At 38.2% G+C, this 13365-nt stretch overlaps 1 protein-coding gene across 1 annotated transcript in view; it reads left to right on the forward strand.

Annotated features, from left to right (window-relative positions):
• Positions 1-8689, forward strand: part of CPPED1 (calcineurin-like phosphoesterase domain containing 1) — a 42608-nt gene extending 33919 nt beyond the window's left edge. Inside the window, exon 4 of the mRNA XM_009324757.1 lies at positions 7712-8689. Within this exon, the coding sequence (XP_009323032.1) occupies positions 7712-7944 (233 nt within the window). The 3' untranslated portion in view covers positions 7945-8689. The remainder of the gene's footprint in view (positions 1-7711) is intronic.
• Positions 8690-13365: the final 4676 nt, after the last annotated feature.

The raw sequence follows: 13365 nt of genomic DNA on the forward strand, positions 1-13365 counted from the left end.
GCCAGTGAGTCAGTTTAACAGTACGCATTACACCATCTCTGTAAGAAAAGCCCTTTTTAATACAGTGTGCTGTTTTGGTTCACAAAGCTTGAAGAGAGAACCAAGAGAAAATGGGAAATGCTGGTAAAAAGTGTCCATCTTACCAGAGCTGTTAAACTGCAACAGATGCAAATCAACAAGAGCTTGCTGAAGCTCTTGCGATGACTGCTTATTTGGTAAGCTGGCTTTAGAAAGCAGACACTGGGGAAAAGGTGGGGGGGAAGTCTTCAGAGGTGTTTTTGAATTTTCTGTTAAGAAATGTCTGCAATAGAAACCATGAGCGAAGTGTTCATACCATGTTTTTGACTTGGAAAAAGGTACGCAAATTAAAATATGAATTTTGTTTGAAATTTTTTTAAAAAGTTGTGCTTTAAAGATTCTGCTTATGAATGAACATACAGATAGTGTCAAAGGCAGCATGCTGAATTACATGAGCTACTCTCCTCAGCACTTACCTCTTACCTTGCCAAAGACACTTTGTGGCCGTGCAGTCCAGAGTGACATAATGCAGTGTGTGAATTAGCATAAAAACAAAGTATTTGTTAACTTGTTTCATGGTCAAGCTAATGAAGAGTCTAAGGCTTATCAACATATGTATTACATCTCTTCGGATAACTCTTGAACAATCCATGTTTTGGTTGGCTGTTACATCATGAATTATTTATGCTAAATAGGCTGCTTTGGGCTCACAGTATTTGTACAGGTATTTCATTATTTAGTAGGAATGCATTATTCTACAGGGGAAAAAGAGTTATGATCAGCTCTTTGGAAATAGTAAATCTTTTTGTCTTTCAGATTCAGCTTTGTCAGATCAGAACTAAAAAGGACTTTTTGTGCTTGATCAGAAAATGATGGTAAATTGTATGCTGGCAGGAGGACATCTTTGGTTTACTAAAATCAGAATCGATTCCTGTATTTAAACCTTTTTTTTACAAAGACACTGATCTTTTTTTGCAGATTGATTGATTCTGAAAACTCATGTTTGGTGTGCAGGCATGAAGGTCGTTGGTTTTAGGTGTTGTCATGCTTCAAGTTCAGTTTTAGAACAGACAGAGCAAGACCTGATGTCCAACACTGGATGGTGCCCATCCTGAGTCTCTGGCTGCCAGTTCTGTTCTGATCAAAAATGAATTTGGCAGTTCAGGCCTTTTTTCCCTAGCAGATAGTCAGTAACTGTTGTATTGTTATGCAGTCTGACATCAGACTATGATGATCACAGTGTGTGTGGTTTGTTTTGGTTTTTTTTAATAGTAACTATCTGCACATTTTTTTTACTTTATTCTGTTTTTAATCCCTTTTTTTTTTTCTTTTAATGAATAATCCATTAGGTATGAATAGTGTCTTGCAGTAATGGATCCTGCTTTTTTTGGTTAATGGATACTGTGAAACCTGCAGTCACATTTAAATTCAAATCACTGTGTACTTCATAAAAAATGAAATAATGAATGCTTGTGAAGGTCCCATCCTTTGGACATTTATTTACACTGTAGTTTTTTAGTATTTCATACAGCTTTTATATCAAAGCTTTTCCCAACTGCTATTTCAGAAACCAGGGATTAAAAACAAATCACTGCTCTACCTTTTTTTTTTTTTTTTTTGGTTGGGGGAAGTTTGGTAGTGGGAAGAGACTGTACCTTTCTGTGTATAGCCAGATGCATTTAACTGACCTGAGGATACCTTAAAGCGGGCTACAAAAATGACACCTGCCAGGACACTGTTCTTTTCTCACAGAGTTTAGAAAAAAAAAAAAGGGGGTGGGGAGGGGTTGCTAGCAACTTGACAGCATTACTTCAGAAAAACATCTGAAATGAATAAATTAAATTTGAGTGCATACATCTCTTAAGATTCTTTTTATGTTTAAGATCAAAAGCAAGAGCAAAGTAAATTGCCTGCTTGTCATCTTAGTATTATTGCATTGAGTGGTTCAGATTTCCTTCTTATGCTAACTAACAGAAATGAGTGGAGTACAGTTGAGTGAACAAAAAAGTGCTATTGAAGAAAAAACAACATCAGTTAGACTTCTATTAATACATAGCAGTGACCTCTTTGTTTCTTTGTTCAAGATGTAACATACTGTAACACAACAATAACAAGAATTAATACTAGCACTGGAAATAAAAAGTACCTGAAAACTGAAGTCTGGGCAAAATTCTCACTGGGAGGTATCTAAAGCAGGTACTAAATTCTAGCAGAGGCTGATGCCGAGCAGCTAGATCCACAAGGGCATTTCAGCACCTGTCTAGTGCAATTAGGGTCTGAATGACATACATATGCTAAAAGGGGGAATTTGGATGAACAGTACCCATAAACACCAGCTTGTTTAGGCAGAATCTGCCTCCCCTAGCTGACAGGAGATAAAAGAGGTTTTAAATCGCATCCTCTTAGGTGTCAGGTATCATATTTGCACTGCTTACAAATCACTAATTTCAGTTCCATCCTGAAATACCTTCTTGAGCATAGGCAGTTGGCAGACATTAAACGTAATTGTGGTGAAGTGGCAGTATTTGCCCAAGAAGAAAAAAGCTGCACGATTCGTGGGCCAAACGTTTTACCTGGTGTCTGTCTGCTGTCTAGGATGGGTTTCTCAAAATCTTCCCTTGAATTCTCAGACGAGGGGAGATTTTTGTTTTTCCTATAGCATAACTAAAGCTGATTTATTACTTTTTTATCCTCTGTCCTTCTAATTACACTGAAACTGTATGTCGGGGTTTGGTTTACATATATGACGACACTAAGTCTTGGCTTCTGTTCCTCTTTCAATTCCAAAGTTTAAATTCTCTGGATGGTGGGAAGATACTACTTCAGGAACATGGATGCTTCCAGTAAAAAGAGAGCACTTTTATTTACCTTACTAAAAGTAAGCGTGTCACATGGGTTTACACCTCACTATGGTTTTTATGATTGTTACTTTTTCCTAACTTTTTCATAGGCTAAAGTAATTTTGCTTACCTGCAGAAAAAGTGGAAAACATTGAAAAGAACTTGTTACTGTAGTAGCACTGTCACTTACTGGAAGCTGGTAAGGGTATTTTACAGCTCTAGCTGGTGCAGTAATCAAGCAGGCCAAATGTTAGGTTCCTAATTGTTCAATCCTTGATCCTTCATTTAGCTGCTGCTTAACTCTGCAGGGAAAGACCAAGATACAGTCAGGTCCATGCTAGATGCGTGCCTGAGCATTGAATCTAGAATGTTGCTGGAGACCATTGGTTACTTGTTAAGTGCTTGAAGGACAGGAAGGTGCTACATAAGTGGATCCATTACAGGCAGCACTAAGCTGAAAGCAAATTGGTAACATTAAACTTAGCATGTCTTAAGTCCTCCCCACAAATGCCTTAACTCAGAGGCTGCAGTAAGCAGCCTCATCTACTCAGCATCCTCTCCTATCCCATCAGAGCTTGCTCTTTTAAGGACAATGCCACAGGGCAAGATGGGTTCCACTTCAACAACCTTGCATAATCTGTAAGGTTCCCACAATGGTCAGTTTTGCTCTCTGTATTAAGAAGCAAGAGAAGAGAATGTCCAGCCGTGCCATAAGCAGCTCTAGATGGGCACATTCTGTCTGTCACTGCAGAAGGGGGGGGGGGGGGGGGGGGGGGGCAAGTGCAGCCTCGTGGCTTGGATAGGTGTGCATATAATGAGAAAGAAAGAAACGCTTAGTTCTGCTGCTTGAATTGCTTAGGTATGTTTTATGTTAGACAGTCACTATAGTAAGCTGCAACATGGTAGGAGTTGAGAAATGACTGCTCACTCTCAAACTGACTGTAGCATCAGTTGTAAAACATCTTTATAATTATGATTTTAAGGACCCAAATAATATCTAGGAAGTACAGACTCTCTGCAAAGAGCCCGTTATGTCACAGGGCTTTTATATTTCACCATTGCCTTCTGAGGTATTCTGATTGGGTTTCTCCCAAGATATAAAAAAAAAACAAACCAACCAACCAACAGTTTCACTAGGTTCTTGCAGCTGAGTCAGAGCAAGCTCTCAAAGTTATTACGCTGATTTACAAATCTAACTCATACACTAGATAGATAAGCAAGTTACACTGAACAAAAAGAATTAGTACTGATAAACTAAAATAGGGTAACAGACAAGTTCTAGCTGACAATGACCATATACCACTATTCAGTGTAAAGGTAATGTCATTCTTTGTTTTGCACCTTGAGTCATTTGCTATTTGAGAAGGGTTTGGATTTCGAAACATGGATGCCCATGTAGCTTTTACCAGGCACACAGCAGAATAATTTATATTTTGCTTTCCAAGCTGCTTAATTTTTAACTATACTTTGAGCCTGGTTTATATATTTTATATCAGTCTTCAAATCACTCGCTCCCACAAAAGCAAAGGATTGATGTAGCCAACTGTCTTAAGACAGGTTCACCTACTTGCCTTTTCTTTTAATCACTGTGAAAGAGGCCTTAACCTACTGCAGGAGAAAGGGAAGGTTTTTCTGGCTAGAGAAATAAGGATCTCCCTGTGAAGTTATAGTGTGTTCCTAATCACAGCTTGCTGCTTTTAAATTGCCTCTACTCTTTTCCAGAATTTCTGCTGTCTGAAGGCAAAATCAGTTGTTGCTAGCTTTTTTTTGTAAATGTCATTTAAGGTTATAGTATCTCACAAATTACCCATTCTCTGGCCTACCACTTGAACAGGACTAAGCATGTGTTACCTTTTATGTTAAGCGTGGAATGGCAGATTGCTGGAATAGATGAAAAATAACAAATGAAGTTTGGTGTTGTCATCACAGTGTCCATCCTTGTGTATCTATCTTTATAGGCTTGCTCATTATTCTGTAATAATAAAAACAATGGTTGGAAAGGTAATTATCAGTGCTGCATATTTAAGGATAGCTTTTAGCCTGGGGTGGTGAGCAAGACCCTCACTGTGTGCAGAGGAAAGGAGCACCATCAGGGAGCACCTCCCACAGCACACAATAGCTGGCACTTGTCCCCCCGTGTGCTAAGCTTCACTTTTCTCTGCTGTCCTCCTCAGGAACAGGCACATGTTTAGACCTTTGCTTGTTAGTTTATTTTTCAATACAAGCACAAATGATGTTCAGCAAGGTACAGCATCTATAGAATAGTGCCAGCAAAATATTTCTCTGTTATAGCACAGCAGTTTTTTAGCCAACATAGCAAACTAACAGGAGAGATTCAGTTTCATAAAGTAGCCAGTTATTTTGATAACCTGCTGGCTATCTAGTCATAGTTGTCAGGGAATACTTAGTGTGTTTTTTGAGTCACTCAGTATTAATATATTTTCAGATGCTTTATGTAGAACCATCAAAGTGTCATTATGATTAAGGAGCACACAACCTATTGTATTTCAATAGAGAAATTACACCTAAATCCTTTAGGTGGGTTTGAAAATTTTTGAATTGTCATTAATAGTATTATAAATCAACACCAGATCTAAACACTTTCTGTAACAAAATATAAAATTAATCACGTTTTGCACTTAATGATAAACAACAAAATTCCCAGTATTTTCAGCCATCTAGTCCAGTAATTTTTCTGTTTCACAACAGTACAAAATAGCATTAGATGCAGCTTCAGGAAACTGCAATAGTCTGAAATCCAGGGATCTTAGACTGAGCATGCCAAAAATTAATCCCAAAACCTGTTTGTAAAATTAGCTATTTATACTAACTCCACCTTTTCATTCAAAATAAAATATGCACCATCTTAAATTAGTAAGAAAGCTGATGAATAATTTTTTGCCAAACTACGACTGCTGTTGACTGTGATGCTCAGCTGTATCTGTCAACAGTGCATAGAATGGCTAAATGATGAAGGATGCTGGCATAACCTGGAAATGAAGTGCTTGTCTATGATAGCATGTTCTCTCTTAGGAAGAAGCTAGGTTCTCAACTCTGTTGTTAATGGTTTTACAAACTTTGACATGAAAGATAAGTACTTAGCATCAAAAATGACTTTTTCTTTACTTTTTTTACTCATGAGACTAAACAAGGTTTCATTATTTTGCTGTAATAAAAACATTTGATTACAATTTATAAAACATCAAATGGAGAGGGGAAAATAATCTGGTAGCATGAATTTGACCTGTAAGGACAATCAATCAGAAAGGCCATTCAAAGTAGTGAATACAGCTTCTACCAATTTATTTTTTTATTCTTTGCAAGGCAGAAGAAACAAGAAGTAGAAATTACTGGTTTGGAGGTGAGGATGACACAATTTCATTTAATCTGAAATTGTTTCAAAATTTCTGCAAAAATCCCATAGCTACTGAGGAGCGTGGCAGGAGAGCACAATACTGGCATACAGATCATCTTTAGAAGTTGGTCAAAATCAGACAGCATTTGCAAACTTAAATTATCATATTCTGAGAGAAGGGGAAGAATGGTTGGAATTCTTTAAACATTCGTTTGGCTAACATCAGTTAGATGTTGTCTAACATCAGTTAGACAATGATTCAGCTAAGGATTTCAAAGTACATTACAAAGCCTTAAATATGAAGTATGTTTGTCCTCTTTACCTGCTGCTGCTTGTCATTTAGTTTTTCTTCTACTCCTGACCAAGCTTGGATGATACTTGCAGGCGACCTACCCAGAAATTGTCGATATAGCATATTTTTGTTTCCTGCAACAGATCAAATGTATTTCTTTCTTTTCAAGTTTATAATGGAGTGATTTTTTTACCCCAATACAGTCCAAAATATAAATAGTCTATTTTAAAAAAAGAAAGAAACAGAACAGCCTTAAGTCATTAAAAATACAGAGGAAATCAGAATAAACCTGCCTTGTTTCTAGCCCGTACTAGGTAAATGTTAATTCACGTCATTACCAAGGCTGAGTCCTCTTGCAGGTTTGTCAACCTTTCCTTTTTTGGCTGCTCCCATCTTTCTTCCCCTCTTATTATAACTCACAACCTCTTCTGCTTTTTAGGTTTCTTTGATGTACCTGGCTCTATTCCATCTGTGATAACCCCCCCACTGTCTTTGAGAAAAGATTACAAATTACCTTCTCATGTATGTTTTCTATTTGTTTGTCTTGCCCCTCCCCCCCTTTTTTTTTTTAATTTAAGGTCACTGACCTTGGGTAAACAGGTTTAAGCTCTCCTTAGTGAATTTTCTGCATGTTAATTGACAAATTCAGCTCCACGATCCTTGGCTTTCAACTCATGTTTCGATAGTATCATTCTTTAGGAAGTTATCTATTACTGAAAGTTTTTTCTAATTTTAATCAGCTTCCTCTACAGTGTTCTTTCTTTCCAGCCAAAGGAGGAGCAAGATGACAAACGCACCTTGCAGTAAGCATAAAGAAGTCGGAGTCCAGTAACCCTAAATGGGGCTAGTAGAGCAGAATAAAGTTTTTACTAATTATTTATTATTACTATATTTATATAATTTATTTAATTACTATAATTAATTATTTATTGCTGTTTACTAATTATTTGTTTAAAATGGAAGTTCAGGTAAATGGTTTACTTTTAATTTTATGCTTTGTGAACCATTAATGAATGAAGGTAAACATGACACCTGTAGCTGTACTTGCTATAGAACTTTCTCTGCAACCCCAGCAGCTGTGTAAGCCTCAGCATATAACCTCAGCAGTATCGTTTACTGTAAACACATTTTACACATAAACTACAAATGCTAACTAAATACACACTCTCTTTTTTCTTTTTTTTCTTTTTTTTTTTTTTGTAAAAGGCATTAAAGCTGTATTTTCTGGACACTACCATAGGAATGCTGGAGGGTCCTACAGAGGACTGGAAATGGTGGTTTCATCAGCAATAGGATGTCAGCTGGGAGAAGATACACATGGGCTTCGAGTGGTTGTTGTCACAGATGAAAAGATTGTTCACAGATACTACAGTTTAAATGAACTGAGCAGCCAAGGCATAGAGAAAGAGCTGCTAGATATGCTTGCTAAGCAAAATTAGGCTATGTCAAATGATGTGATTTTTTTCCATATTGGACAAATAGAAACAGTTTCAGAAAGTTTCCCTGAGCTGAAGATACAGATTTCTCATTGTGCACCATGCCCCAGAACAGCTCTCAATTTGTTATTATCCTAAATAGCAAGAAAGTTCTTGACGTTTCTCCTTTTGAAAATGAGACCTAGAGGAATATGGAAGAACTCATTCACTTCTGTGGACTCAAGGGGTTGGGCAGAGAGGAAAAAAATCAAGTGACCACGATTCATTTTTCATTTCTCAGCTAGAAGGCTGAGACAACCCCTAATGACTCTTATTAAATGTGGAAAATTCATATTAGAACACCAGAGCACCCTGTGAAAGTAACCAAATACTACATAATTAAGTACAATCTGAGGTGGAGACCTATAAACAGGAGGCAAATAACTAAAAAAAAAAAGTCTTTGAGATCAATCTTGGTTCACCAGTTTCAGTGTAAGCAACAAATTTAAGAACACACTTCTTCCAAATCTTTCCAAAAAAGGTCATTAAGCCTTGAATACACTCTGTTTGCATACTGGTCACCTTTAGTTCACTTGGTTCCAGCATATAATCTTGCAAGTTTTAATAGAGGCAATATTTTGATAGGACTACAGTATTCAACTTCTGGAGATTACAGATGGAAAATAAATGCTTGATGTCTTGTTAAAACTGAATCACATTTTATATTGGGAATGGGCAGCAGCAGAAGTAAAGTCTTTTCTACCATCCCTATTTATAGACCAAACGTCCTATGTTCACTCTGCTTCAATGACTGCTTTCTTACCTCAGCACAGCAACTTGTGTTCTAGTGTCTGGTTTTTCCAGACATTATCCTCAAGTAGCTGTTTTTATTCTGCTATGAGAACAAATAATTAGAGACGCATCTAACATAAGCAAATATACAAAGCATTAAAAACTAAACATTTCACTGCTTAAAAATGCACAGTTCCTCTATGTCATTGTACAAGCCATTGCAGGCTAACACGTCATTCTTTCAGCTGATGTTAATGCTGTGAATAAGCTTCTTTCCTTAATGCTCTCATTAAGCCTTCTTTGCAACTACCATTTGAACATAGTAATGTCCTTTAAAGCAAGGGAAACATTTACACATACATTAGTTATCAAAAAGCTTGCCTGCCAAGCAAACCCTAACATTACCTATTACTTCATGATAAACAACCACCGTGTAAGAAATGCCGGTTTGCATTAGGAAATTGTGACAAGGGAATTTCCACTTCAATAATATTCTACAGTTAGTAGGAACTTCTTTCTCTTCCTACTCTGTGCTTACATATGAGATGTCACATCACTGGCAGGTATGGAAATGCAAAGCCAGGTGGTTTAGGCTGCCAGCATGCCAGTCTCAGTTGCCATGAACCACTACCAAAGTAACATCCAGCAGCAGGGCAAATATGAGACATCTACTAAAAAGAGAGCTAATACAAGACATCTTTTTATGGCCAGGCATGTAAGGCCCAAGATGTGAATCTGTTGCTACAGCTCCATTCACCCAGAAGGCAAGCAGCCACATGGCAGCTTCCGCATCCACCACATTTAAGTTTATTCCAATGGCAGCGTGAACGTACAATGGATGCTGTCAGCTTCACACAACTAACAGCAGACTTACAAGAAGGAGATCTTGAACACTGGAAGATTTGTAGGGCTTTTTTGGAAAAGTTTTTTAGATTATCTGTTTTAGCACTCAACATTATTTCCTCTTATTAGGGAGCAAGGTCTCATGAGTAGTTTACACCCATTCTAATCCCATTCTCCCCAACATAAAGGGGTTTTATTAATTGGTTGTTACTCAGTCATCTGAAGGTTAGGCAATTCAAAGCTGATAAATGCAGGCACTGTGCTTTTGGACACATTTTCATTGGACGATGCTCTGTAAAAAACTGGAAAAATAAAACATATAATAGAGAAAAAGCATTAGACCAGAATATTAAATTAGCCTCCGATCTAAATGAAATCCAACTCCAATGCAGCAGATAAAGAAGGGGGGGGGGAGACGGGGACGACGCACCAACCCACAGAATTAAGGCAACAGAGACAAACCAAAAGCTTTTCAAGCATTAAGAAAACGATACCCAGCACTTCTCTTCTTAAGAACAAAAAAACCCAAAACCAAACACTACAACTCTGAGAGCCATTACTTTTTTTTAATTGACATTTTCATTTGTTTCTCTAGAAGTAATTTCCTCCATTAACACTTTGTAAAATGCAGGTAGTTTAGTACATTTCTACTAATAAACAGCTTTTTTTTTCCTCTAGGAGACCCATTAAAGCCTCATCCTATTTAAAATTATAGTGTTGTTATGTCACTTTTGGATAGCCGGCAATTGAAATATCCAGCTTCTAAATATACCCCTATCCTTCCTGAACATTGTTTAGAAAGGTATAGCATTGTTAAAAAAATACAATGTGGCCTTTTAAATGAACTGGTAATGGCATTATCTGTGTATATTCAAATCTTTCTCTCCCATTTCCATATTAAAAAAGGCACAGAAATGTAGGAAGGTATCTCATACTGCTCTAATGAACTGAGATCAGCTGTCCTACATATGGCAACCTGCCTGTCCAGAAGTTTTCTGAATAATATGTCAATAGCATGCCAGCTAGGAAACCAGTGACTTGTATTTGGATACATGCAAGACAAAGATAATATTACCGCAGAAGACCATGGTTCTTCCAGCACACCAGAAGCACTCAAGCCAAGAGGGTGCTAACAGGACACAGAGCATAAAGACAATGAATCTTCTGTCTTTTTTTACAAAGCCTGAGCTGAACTTAGTCTTACCCTTCTACTAATTCCAAGTCATGGGCTGTCATAACCCATGAAGAGGAGAGAGAGCTTCAGCTGTGTAAAAGCTGGTGGTCCAGTCTGGTCAACTAGATTCCTTCCTATATCTGAAGACATGTAACTCCAGCAGCTAATTCATCCTATCCTGCAACTGATGTGTAAGCTAGATGGACTGAATTGCCCCTGAAGATGCCTCTACTGACTACTGCGATAATCTAGGTGATTCACTTAATTAGACAAGACTCCTAACCTTTACTTAAGGTTAGGCTAACCCTGGAGGAGGCAATGTCTACCTCTATCCATACCTAGCTCCTACTCTGCAAAGGTGGAAGGCCAAAGTGTGGCCTAGAAGCCACTGGGCACTGGAAGAGGTTGCACCTGATTTTTCTTAATCACCAAAATCCTTTTTTTTTTTTTTTTTTTTTGCAAGAAGGCTTCCTAATATAAATATAGGGACTAGCCATGCTCTGGGTGTCCAGGACAACCATTTAATAAACAAAACAAAACAGCTGGTTGCATGCCAATGTTACAGCTGTTTATGATTTGTGAAGGTTTGTGGGACAGGTTTTTTTAATCTGTAATTTATGCTTATGCAACTATAAAGTTCTACTGGAGTTCAAACCTTAGACATTTTATGTGACTGTAACATTTACTTTAACCTCTTCCTCTGATCATTGCTCCCAATACTAACCACAGCTTGTATTATCATTCCCAGCACCTGCTACCCTTCAGGAAACACCTACTTTTGCTAAGGCAACAAAATAAACTCATCCTAAAAAAAAGAATCAATATACAAGAAAAGGCGAAATAAACCAAAATAAGACAAAACTTAGGCCTGCTACAAGTTATAATCTCCCTAAACAGTGTGGCTGTTCAAGTTGTTTAGATGATTTGTGGTAGGGAAAAAAAAATATTCATGGGAATCTTAACCTGTTCAAAATAAGGGTCGTGTTTGTTTGCATCCAACATCCCTGGGCTATTCTGGGTCTATCAAAGGCAAAGAATGCCCCAAACTTGAGCTTCTAGACCAGGTATGCTCACTCCAAAGAGGCCGAGGTGTCCTTTGGCAGCTGGCCTTCTACTGCTTACAGAAATTCACCTCAGAAATTGCCTAATAAAAAACATGCTAAGGTATGTGTTTTACTTTAAAAATACTGGTTAACATTCTTACTCGTATTTTTTCACATTTAATATTTTCATTTCTCATTTTGAAACAAAACCTAAATACACAGCAACACAAAGGTCATCTTAGCCTTTCAGCCCTCCGCTGTAGTGACAGAAAATGCTGTTATGTGCAAAGAGGTAATTAAAGCTGAAAAGCAGTCACAGATCTGGTTATATGCAACATGCTAATCTAATAAACATCCAAACACTTATTATTGAGCCTGGACTCTTTGGAGTCTAAACAATGTCAGCACTACCCAATGTCTTTGGGATGAAAGCACTTCCTCCCTCCCATACACAAATGTATCTTTTCCCAGATCATCAGCTGTGTAGAGAATTTGCAGCAACAGCTCTATTCATACGAAGCGTGCAATAGGAGTAGTACATGCACACACGTTTGCACAGTAATGTAGAGTACCGTGCATTAAACCCATTCCAGGTAGCGTAACTTTAATCCAGACCCTATTTAAAGATGGTAATGCCTCAGGTTCCCCACTTATGAGCATTCTCTGATTTGGGTTTACCACGATTCCTACTCTCACAACTCTTTAATTCCACTGAAGCACAGTTCATCCAGGCTACCCAACCTTTCCTGCCCTCCATTGGTCTAGCAATTAATTTACACCCCCTCTCCACAGTGAGAGTGAAATAGAGATGAGATAGGAAGACTTCCCTACTATAGCCGCTCCCTTTGCCTCTTTCTCCTTCACTTTTTCCAAGCTGCAGAAAGGAGTCACCCTTCCCACCAGGTCTCATTCTAGCCCTCCACCACAGCAGGAGCAGGATAGGAGCTGATACAAACACATCATACATATACTCAGACACTGTGTGTGGAGTTCCTCACTCTTTTCTCTGCCACCAGCTGCCTTCAAGCTCTCCCACACCTGTGGACTTACCTTATAGTTATACATTAAATCTAAGATAGGATGGGTGAGACTCTGCAGTAAGGCTTGGGCAGAAGTCAACAGGTTAGGGCCTGAGCTTTCATCCCATGAAGTCACCTTCCATCCAGCAGGGTGTGAACTGGAAGACCTGTCAAAGAACATAAAGACATGGGGAAGAAATGAAACAGAATTGGGAAGCAACGCGTTACATGCTATTGGCTACCCTCCTCAGCTGGAAGTTGACACCATCCTCTCCCTGACACTCTTTAGGTGCATGGGGTGCTCCTACAGGCTATTTGACTAGTTCTCTGCTGGCAAGTGGCCCAATCTGGTCTATGACATTTGTCAAGCATGGATACTCACTGCAAGTCAACATCAAGAAATTTTCACCGTTAACAGCAACATAAATACTGGTTAATATTATACATTATATATACACCACAAAGATAGGTTCCCCAATTGCCCTGTGTTCAAACCAGGGCAGAGTATCTCCTTACAGCTCCACAGATCCCATCATACCCTTTTAAGTATGCACATACTCCAGTAACAAAGCAG

This window comes from Pygoscelis adeliae, unplaced genomic scaffold (genome assembly GCF_000699105.1).
Source record: "Pygoscelis adeliae isolate BGI_AS28 unplaced genomic scaffold, ASM69910v1 Scaffold85, whole genome shotgun sequence".
Classification (NCBI taxonomy): Eukaryota; Metazoa; Chordata; class Aves; order Sphenisciformes; family Spheniscidae; genus Pygoscelis; species Pygoscelis adeliae.